The 10,039-nt window shown below is 46.1% G+C and overlaps 1 protein-coding gene across 1 annotated transcript in view; it reads left to right on the forward strand.

Moving 5' to 3' along the window:
- NSUN2 (NOP2/Sun RNA methyltransferase family member 2) overlaps positions 1 to 10,039 on the forward strand; it is a 22,502-nt gene that overhangs the window by 9,267 nt on the left and 3,196 nt on the right. Inside the window, exons 2-8 of the mRNA XM_023523221.1 lie at positions 123 to 207; positions 1,537 to 1,729; positions 3,677 to 3,751; positions 4,840 to 4,970; positions 7,822 to 7,895; positions 8,485 to 8,615; positions 9,020 to 9,116. Of these exons, the coding sequence (XP_023378989.1) occupies positions 123 to 207; positions 1,537 to 1,729; positions 3,677 to 3,751; positions 4,840 to 4,970; positions 7,822 to 7,895; positions 8,485 to 8,615; positions 9,020 to 9,116 (786 nt within the window). The remainder of the gene's footprint in view (positions 1 to 122; positions 208 to 1,536; positions 1,730 to 3,676; positions 3,752 to 4,839; positions 4,971 to 7,821; positions 7,896 to 8,484; positions 8,616 to 9,019; positions 9,117 to 10,039) is intronic.

Below are 10,039 nucleotides of genomic sequence, written 5' to 3' on the forward strand. Positions count from 1 at the left end.
AGATATATTTGGATGTTAGAATAGAAACCAACTACCAGGATGATTCAAATTGTTTTAAATTAAGTGTAGAGTGTTTGATTTCTTGAAATAAAAATACCAGGTATTTTTTTGCCATTTAATAGATCTTAGATATGTGCGCAGCGCCTGGATCGAAGACCACGCAGTTAATCGAAATGCTGCATGCCGACATGAGCGTCCCTTTCCCAGGTATGCACCTCGTGGGCGTTTGGAGGGCCGGAGCGCCCTCTGCCCGTGTGCTGGGAGCGAGGAAGCTGTTAGACTCTTGCCTGAGCCTCTCTGGCGGAGCTGGGCAATTTGCACACTGCCATCCTGAGTCCCCAGCTAGCATGCACCATGCAGCAAGGGGCCTTTCCTTTGAATTTGAGTGTTTTCTGGAACAGCAAATGGTCTGTCTTTATTAAGCCACAGTAGATAGATTTCAGTTTCTGTTTGAATTTTCAGTAGTGAGTTTCACATTGTTCGCTTTTGTCGTTTTAATTACCTGCCGATTTTGAGAGGCAGGAGAGTGTAGTCATTAAGAGCTGCTGACTGACTCCCCAGGTTCAAATCCCAGCACCATTTACAAGTCGAGTTAGGGGGCGTTACTAGACGTCACGTATGAACTGAGACATCAGTATAAACTTGGGGAATGTAATATAAGATCGCAAAGTGCTCAGAAAATGGCAGCTCCTACAGTATCACTGATGCTCCTTTATGGGGATTTTTTAAAGCGGGGAGAAACAGTATTCATAGTGTTTGCTCGTCTTTTAACGTTTACCTACCCGTGTCTCCTCCTCCCTTTCATTTAAGCCAGCCGCTCTAGTTTGGTTTTAATGCGCATGCTTGTTAGCTGTGTTTTTTAAGAGTCCTCCTTTCTGTGGTGAATATCTTTACTTAGAAAGTTTCTTGTTTTCTCCAAATCGGTAGTAAAGAGCCTCTTCCTGTTAGTGCTTCGTATTTCATACTGTTCAGAAGAGCAGTATTGATCGTAAAATGTTATTAGGCAGAAACGAGAGAGAAACCGAAAGTGAGAGGAGCTGGCACCCAGGGAACTTTCCAGCGTGGTTCTTAACCGGGGGGCACAGCTCAGAACCTCGCAGAAAACTGGTTAAACTTGCAGGAGCGTAGGCCCCACCCCGAGACAGACCCGCAGGGTCTAGAGTGGAGCCCCAGCCGCGCCCCGTGTTTTAAACACTTGTCAGGCGATGCTGTTGTTTTCTCCCCCTTTTCTCTCTCCTCATCCGCCTTTTTAATTAATGGTTAATAGCAGTAGAAAATAGATTTTTAGCACAATAATTGGTGCAAACTGATTAACAGATGAATAAATGAATCTCGAAGTTGTAAAATTTTAAGTGACCATAAAGTCCGTGCCGAGCCAGCTGGTCGCTTGTTTTGAACGACTGACCGAATCTTACGCTCCAGACCCAGGTGTAAGGCAGGTCGTTCCTTCTCACCCGCCAGCCTAGAGGTTAGGTATTTCAGGAAATTCTCTACTTAAGCTGCATGTCACTTGACACTGTAATTTGATGTTCCCAGAGGGATTTGTCATCGCGAATGACGTGGACAACAAACGCTGCTATCTGCTCGTCCATCAGGCCAAAAGGCTGAGCAGCCCATGCATCATGGTGGTCAACCACGACGCGGCCAGCATCCCTAGACTCAGCGTGGACGTGGGCGGGAGGAAGGAGATTCTCTTCTACGATCGCATCTTATGCGACGTCCCCTGCAGGTACGTAGAGTTCCCAGAGACCAGAAAGCCCAGGACCACTGAGGACATAAGTACACACTCAGACGAAGCTGCACGTGAGCACAGTAGTTGTACGTGTGACTCTGCTGGCGACTGGTGTGTAGAGAGAAACGTCAAGACCTAAGTCAGAAGGCACTCGGGGTTTGGGTGACGCCCAGCACAGATGGAGGACACGGGACATACAGCTGCAGGAAGGGTGGTTTTGATGGGTAGTCTAAAAAGAGGAAGACGATGCCTGAGAGGGAAGTGTGTGGTCCCCTCGTGCTGCATTTCGGGGTGTGGTCGCTTGGAATGATCTGCTCATCCAGGTATTTACACTCATGCTTCAGCGAGTATGTAAAACACTGTCCAGCAAGTATGTAAAACACTCTACATAATCACGTTGGGCGTCTGTGGTAAGTCTTACGTTATTTAGCACAATGAAATTGGGAGTTAAAACCTTTGAGAAACTGATTTTACCTGTATTTTTTTCACATACTTTTTTTCAAATTTTACATGTAAAGTTTACATTTTTAGAGTTTACGTTTAAAAGAATCTCATGGCATAATTCAATAATCAAGTTTTTCCAAAAAGAAACATCAAACTAGACAGTTAAGTTCCCATAGGCAGTGATGTAGGTGACAATCTCAAGGCTTTAATACCTTCTGAACACGTGACATTGTTGAGCCCAGAGTACAGAAACTGACACACAACTTTCTTAGCACTAAACAGTGTTCATGACACATTAATATTAAATCCATCTTGTGTAAACAGGTGGCAGATTTACCACCAGAGGTGGATCTCCGTTTGAAATTGTAGCTAGTAGCCTTGAACATGGCAGGGTTTTAAATACCTGGAATAATTCCCTTTAAAATAACATTTAAAATCTATCACGAACGGCATTTCTTTTTTTCTATATGGCAGTTTTCTAATTTTCTTTGAACCCGATGTTTTCTTATCCTAGTATTTTGATCAGAAGTATAACTCATTTCTCATTTTGCGAGAAAGCGATAACCTTATGAGCCTAAGTTGTAAGCTGAGAATCTCCTGAAATTATGGTAGAAGTTTAAGCCACCACCGTGCACGTGAAGAATGTCACTTGAAAACCATTATATCTCATAGGACATTTTCATCCTGTAGACTTTTCATCTCAAGGACACGTGACTAGGCCAAGGAAAATTAAACTTTATAGAGAAAGTTTAATTTATCCCAGAAAAACGGGGTAGCTAAAATTAAAAGTGGACAGAAAGATTAATGGAACAAGTCTGTATTATAAAATTTACATGGAAAAAATTTACATGAAATAAAATCAAAAATGTTTAACTGATATGTAGAAAAACCATGGTAAAGAAATTAAATTGACTTAATTGAATTTTATGTGGAAAGTCCTTGTAAGTGTATCATTATTCATGGAATTCCGATTAAAATGCCACTGTTGAGTTAACCAAGTTTCTAAGTAGCAGAATCAAAACTCCTCCCTTGTGTGCGTCTCAGGGGCTGACGGCTAGTCCTGGTAGTGCCCCGGCTGGAAGGGCCGACGGCTAGTCCTGGTGGTGCCCCGGCTGGAAGGGCCGACGGCTAGTCCTGGTAGTGCCCCGGCTGGCAGGGCCGACGGCTAGTCCTGGTGGTGCCCCGGCTGGAAGGGCCGACGGCTAGTCCTGGTGGTGCCCCGGCTGGAAGGTAGCTGCTGTCTCCGAGTGTCGAATGTTTCCTTTCCAAATCTGTTTCCTCCTCGAATTGAAAACTGGAGTATGATTTAAAAGTTTAATGCATCGGACTGTCCCCGAAACAAATAGCAAGTTGGTTGTAGTTTGTGAGGATTTAGATCCTTTTCTAATTGGTATTTGTAATGTGCTAAAAACCTGTTTTGTAATTTAGCCTGAATGTGACATATTCGTTAAGCTAACCATCTACTGGTAGAGTTTTAAGTTCTTAAATATCTCTTTCCAGTGGAGATGGCACTATGAGAAAAAACATCGATGTTTGGAAAAAGTGGACCACGTTAAACAGCTTGCAGCTGCACGGGTGAGTCAGGCTGTCACCAGCCACGCTGTTGGACGGATCAGCGAAGCTTTACTGCTCAGTCACCTACCTAGCTGAGCGCCCAGGTCCTTGACTGACAGCTGACGCATCAGTATTAACGGCTGCCTGCGAGAAAGTTTGCTCGTGCAGCAGAGGGGTTGTTCTGTAAAACCTTTACGAGTAGCAAACCGAAATGTAAATTGTAAACATCTTAGGTAGACGTTTATTAAAACTTCCTTTTAGAAAAATTTCCTCTAACGTTTCAAACGTATTTTTCATGAAATGACTGTTCACCTTACTGTTTTACGAATCTTTTCTCCTGCCTGTCTACTATTCTTTTGTGTTGAATTCTTTTGTTTCACATTTTGATCTCGGAAATATTTTTTGTCTTTAAAGAAATTTGGAAAATTCTTAAAAGGAAAAACAAAATCTCATAATTCAAAGATAATTTCTGTAATGCCCACTGTATTGTAGTGGTTTTCTGTGCCTAAAGATTTTTAAAATACCTGTTTTGAACCGTTTTGATTGTACAGTCTACAGAGCTTTGCATTTTTTTTCATTTAACATTAAAATTATGCATTCTTAAATGTAGACCTTGGGATGATTGAATTGTATTAAATGAGTATGCAACATTAATGACTAGTAAGAGATTTTTGTTTTTCTTACTTAACCCTGTTTTTGTGACATAGACATTAGGATTAGAATGTACTAAGGGATACGGATTGTTCATAAAAAAAAAAGTCAAATATTCTTACGAATATAGAGAGTTTTTATTAGTGAAATTGGCCTAATAGTTTGAATTTGGTCATCAATCACTTTGTTTTGTTTACATGCTGGGGAAGGTACGCAGAACAGCCAAACCAGTGTTCACATGAACTGATGCTATTTTATTCACACAAGCTACTTTCCTTAATATTGATTCTAACTTCACTTAAAAACTTTAGGTTTTTTTTTTTATGGAGATGGTTCATTTTACCTAGAGTATTTTGTAGTTTATCGTAAGTTTGTCATAAAGACTTATAGTAAATACGTGACGTAAGAGGCACCTGTAGAGCTGTTCAAGCCGAGGTAACCTGATCACCTGTCCTTAGCTTACAGCTACGCATCGCCACGCGGGGGGCTGAACAGCTGGTAGAAGGCGGTCGGATGGTATACTCCACGTGTTCCCTGAACCCTATCGAAGATGAAGCAGTCATAGCATCTTTACTGGAAAAAAGCGAAGGTGAGCATGCTCGATGAACCTTTTAATCAAACTGTACTTTACAAAACCTTTTTTTATTGTTATAATGTATATTCTTGTAGACTTTTTCCTGCATCTGCTTATATGGATTTAGCCTGTAAACTCTAAAATGAGATATCCTTAATTGAAAACATGCTTATATAATAGATTCGTTGTATTTCATGAATAACGAGATTTGCCCATTTTTTTTGTCTCAGTGTGAAAGATTACGTCAGGTTCTTAGCAATTTTAAACGTAATTGTGGTAGAACACATAACGTTTATCGTCTTACCTGCATTTAAACACGCATCTCAGCAGTATTAAAGTACGTGTGCATCGCTGTGTGGACCTCCAGAGCTCCTCCTTGCAGAGTGGGGATTCTGAACCCGTTAAGTAACTCCCGTCACCCCCCCACGGCTGCATTCTCTGTCTCTGCGAGTTTGACCCCCCTGGGTATCTCACGCGCGTGGAGTCATACGGTGTCCATCTTTCTGTGCCTGGCTTGTTTCCCTGAGCGTCATGTCCTCGCGTTTCTCTGTGGCAGCAGGTGTCAGCTTCCTTCCCCTTTTGGGCTGCATGATGGTCCATTGTATGCGTGGGCCATATTGTGTATATCCAGCGGCCATCGATGGACACGTGGGTCTCCTCATCTCAGCTGCTGTGACCGTGGGTCACAGATGACCGCAGATGATTCTCAGGCCCTGCTTCCGGTTCTTTTGGGTGTGTACGTAGAAGTGGGGTTGCTGGGGGTGCGCCGCGTCTGTGTTCCGGGACTCCCGTACTGTTCCTGCGGCGGCTGCACCGTCTTAGTTTGTGCCGACGGTGCCCGTTGGTGTTCCCAGCAGCGCTTGCTGTGTTCCGTGGCTTTGACCGTACCCATCCTGGTGGGTGTGAGGGCTTAATTAATTACACCACTGCTCTGCGTGGGAGGACGGGCAGAGTGTACGACACGTTCCGAACAGCGATTTCCATGTACTCTGATGTAAAATACTCTGCTTTTATGTTTTCACTGAAATGATATCTTTCCCATCATATGCTCCTTAAAGTACGCAACGAGAAATTGCCGACTTTCAGAATAGGATGCTGCCAGATTTACCGTGCGTGCGTGTCTGATGTAAGTTGAAACACAGACGTTGAAGCGACTGTGCCCGCACTGTCCAGGCTCTGGTTAGGCTGACGGGTCGGCGCTGTGTGGACAGGCCTCCCAGGTCACCGTGAGAGCTGCGTGTTCTGTTCTTGCTGCACTCGGGTTGGTCTGCAGGAAAGTGCGATTGCTGAACGATGTTCTTTGCCTGGTCTTAACCTCCACGTTCTCGGTGATGCTTCATTTCAGAAGGTTCGTGGAGGGGAGGACTGCGTGATGCAGTTCAAGCCTTTTCCCATTTGGGGAGAAAGCGCGGCTCCCTGCTGGCATTACCTTAACGTCGCGCATGGGATGCTGCGTTTTCTAGGATTTGCCGTTTTCGGTGATTGAGAATTACTGTATTTTGTCAGTGGAAATACCCCTACTAAAAACAATGCAATAAATAGAGTGATGTCGTTTGTTTCCAAAGACTATCAATATACTAGAGCAATGCGAAAATAAAGTGAGATATTTTGTGACAAACTTTGGGGCTGAAGTTAAGACTGTGACCTGTGAGTTATCTCTGCGTAAACACTGCAGCCGCAAGCGCCACTGGTGAATATTCTCGGGGCAAACGGGAAGTGAGTTAATAGTAAATTAAGTCCGGGTGTCCTACTCGGTAATTATTTTCTTACTGGGCAGGTGATTTCCAGTGTAGCTTTTGCGGTCACAGCCACTGTTCGTTTCAGACCGCCATGTAGACGTGACTTCACTCGAGAATAGACCTCAGATGAGCTCTGTACTCGACAGTTGCTGGGGGTTGTGACAGCACGCGATGTGGTCCCCAGAGACTTAGCTAGAGGAAGGGCGGCCGGTACACGTTCAGTCTGTGACTGCTGGGCCAGAGGAGGTGGCTTCTGACCCGAACCGGCGGGAAGGTGCTGCCGCGCGCCGGGCAGTGCTCACTGAGAAAACCAGTTTCCGTGATCCCGCGCCGTGAGCGTTCGTTCACCTTTAAAGGTAAGACGGTTCCACGCACTAGTGGAAGGTAGCGTCCTGCTTCTGTCAGAGGCGGCTTACTGCTGGGCACGCTTTGGGGATTCTCTTGCTTTGTTACTGTGATTGCCACGTTTTCCTGGCCTCCGTGGGGTCCCTCCGTGAGGCTGTCAGGTCCGTGTCTGTGGTCGTTCATGGTAAGGGTTTCCTGGCCCCATCTCGCAGCTTCCTGTGATGTCGCTGCTGAGACACAGTGTTTTAAAACTGGACTGTTGTCCTCGTGGGCAATTTTAGAAAACTTGGACCTAGAACAATGTTTAAAAATTTCCACATTCACTTTAAATGTTTTCAGGTCCGGGATGTTTGTTAGACACGAACGCATGAAGAAGACCCAGGTCACGTGAGAGGCACATGTCTCATCCTGGCCTCGGGGCGCCTTCGAGGTAGCCTTGGCCATGCAGTCGGTCTTGGAGGCACCCTGGGACTCTGCAGCCCCTCCCTTCCTCAGCAGCTCGCTGAGCTCCGATGGACACACCATAGCAGTCCCTTGTCCCTTGTTTTAAGTGGACAATCAGCGATCCTTAGTAGAGTTACTAAGAAATTACGGAGCCCTCTTGCCCATTTGTGGTCACTTCCTATCCTGCCCCCACCCAGGAGCCATTGCCATGCTTTCTGCCTGTGTGGCTTTGCCCTCCCTGGGCGTTTCCTGTACGCAGAATCATGCACTATGTGATTTTTGCCTCTGGTTTCTTTAACTGAGCATCATGTGAAAAAAAAATTTATTTTTAATCCTAGGTGCCTTGGAGCTTGCTGACGTGTCTTCTGAGTTGCCGGGACTAAAGTGGATGCCTGGACTCACCCAGTGGAAGGTAGCCTTTCTGTGAAGCCTTTGGCTAAACAGAGCACAGCGTACGGGGCTCGTCGTAGTAAGAAAGTTGTAAAGCGCCCACACTTGGGTAACTGGAATAATACTGTGTTTGGTGATGCAGTTTAGCATCAATTTCAAAATACATACATCATACTAAGTGGTACGATTTTACAGATATTCTTCTCTGGCCTCTGGCAGTGGAAAGGTTTTCCTGCCTTGATTCTCCACTTAGAAATCGACTTTGTCATTCTCATCTGCATAAGCACAACTTTGCTTTATTTACTTATTTTTATTGGCTGGGAGTCAAACTTAATTTCAAATGTAAAATGAACAATTAACTTTTCAGTTTTAAACTAGAAACTGTGAGGCTTTTTTTTAATCGCACATGGGAAACGCTTTTTTTGTAGAATGGTCATCCTGCTTTATGGAATAAGTGATGATCTCATTTTATCTTTGCAAACAGTCTTCCTAGCTTCGGAGAGAACTGAGAGCTGCCGTTTGTCATGTGCGAGGGCACATACGTGGCACCCTGTGGTTTTTCTTAGTACTGGTCATGCTGGTGATTCGGGGTCCCTGCCTTCACTCTGCAGGTCATGACAAAAGATGGACAGTGGTTCGCATCGTGGGACGAGGTTCCTCACAGCAGACACACCCAGATCCGGCCCACCATGTTCCCACCGAAGGACGTGAACACGCTGCAGGCCATGCACCTAGAGCGGTGGTGAGCATGCGGGGCTCCGGGGGATCGGGGTTCCGGGAGGTCCAGGCGGCGGGGGGCGGGCCATCTGGCCCTCCCACGAGGCCCGGGCTGCACCCGTGGCCAACCTTGGCTGTGTGGACTTGGCAGCACGCGACAGCTTCTCTGTACTGCTAGCTGCTGGCACGCAGCTGCTGGCCTCGGGGATTTGTGACTAAGGGACGTGGGTGGAACCTAAGTGGCAGTACTTTGGATGTTGCGTTAACTTTTTGCACATTTACACGCTGACCGTTCCATGAACAAGGGCTGTGAGTGTTTGCAGCGAAGTATGACTATTACAGGTCATCTTCGAAATATGTCTTGGTATTTAGTGTTAAAAGAATGTATTTTAGAACAGTTAAAAAGTGAGAATTGTGTTTTCTTTTTAGTCTTAGAATATTACCACATCATCAGAATACTGGCGGGTTCTTCGTGGCAGTGTTAGTGAAAAAGTCTTCGATGCCATGGAATAAGCGTGCACCAAAGGTAAACGTCTCCCAGAATAACACAGTGACCACGTGACCTCTGTGCACTCAGGCAGAATCTGAGGACCAGTGGAGCGTTTTTGGGGGATGGAAGGTAGCTGAGAATGAATGTTTGTGCGTTGGGGGGCTTCATTTAAATTTTGAGTTTTCCAAACAAAAAGTAGCAATTTCTTCTAAGGAGTAGATAAATGGGAAAGGCAGACTTTGGAGAATGCATTTCTTTTACATCTGATAAAAATTTGAAAAGATATAAACAGAGCTCTGTGGCTCAAAATCAGAATCTCAGTGCCCCAAACTGGCTCTGTGCTTGGACCCCTAGGGATTGTTGAGCTCAGCCCGTTGCAGGTGGATAGGACTGCTGACCTCAGGCCAGCCCGTCTTCCCCTCGCCGTGAGGGGTGGTGACAGGGCTTTATCCAGGCCTAGCTGGGAAGGAACTGGACAGGCCTGACCCGTGTAAGGAGTCTGCATGGCCTCCTGGTCATGAGGGAGGCTGCCATGGGGTGGAGCGGGTGCCCCGAAGCCTGACACGAGGCTGTGGTTTAGCGTGCGCTGTCCTCTGCCCGCGTGGCATTCTCTGAGTTTATGCGTCGGCCTTCCCCGGCCGTGGAACGTAGCCCGAAGGTCTGTATTTCTTTGAGAACCGTGCTTAAAACTTAGGACAAACGATGCTTAGACCTTGGAGAAATAGTAAAGAAACAGTTCTCCGGGATAGGAACAGTTCAGGTTGGCACTCACGTGTACAGCTCGACCCATGTTTCCGGGCAGTCCCCGTGGCGTGGGTGCGGGCCAGGGAGCGTTCCCCTCGGATGGCGGGAGTGTTCATGGGCGTTGGACTCGCACGGTCCCTGTGTCCTGGTCAGGAGCGGGAGAGTTGGGATCGCTCAGAGCAGCACAGCTGACAGAAGCAGAGCCCCAGCCACGT

The sequence above is a fragment of the Pteropus vampyrus genome, unplaced genomic scaffold (genome assembly GCF_000151845.1).
Source record: "Pteropus vampyrus isolate Shadow unplaced genomic scaffold, Pvam_2.0 Scaffold385, whole genome shotgun sequence".
Lineage (NCBI taxonomy): Eukaryota > Metazoa > Chordata > Mammalia > Chiroptera > Pteropodidae > Pteropus > Pteropus vampyrus.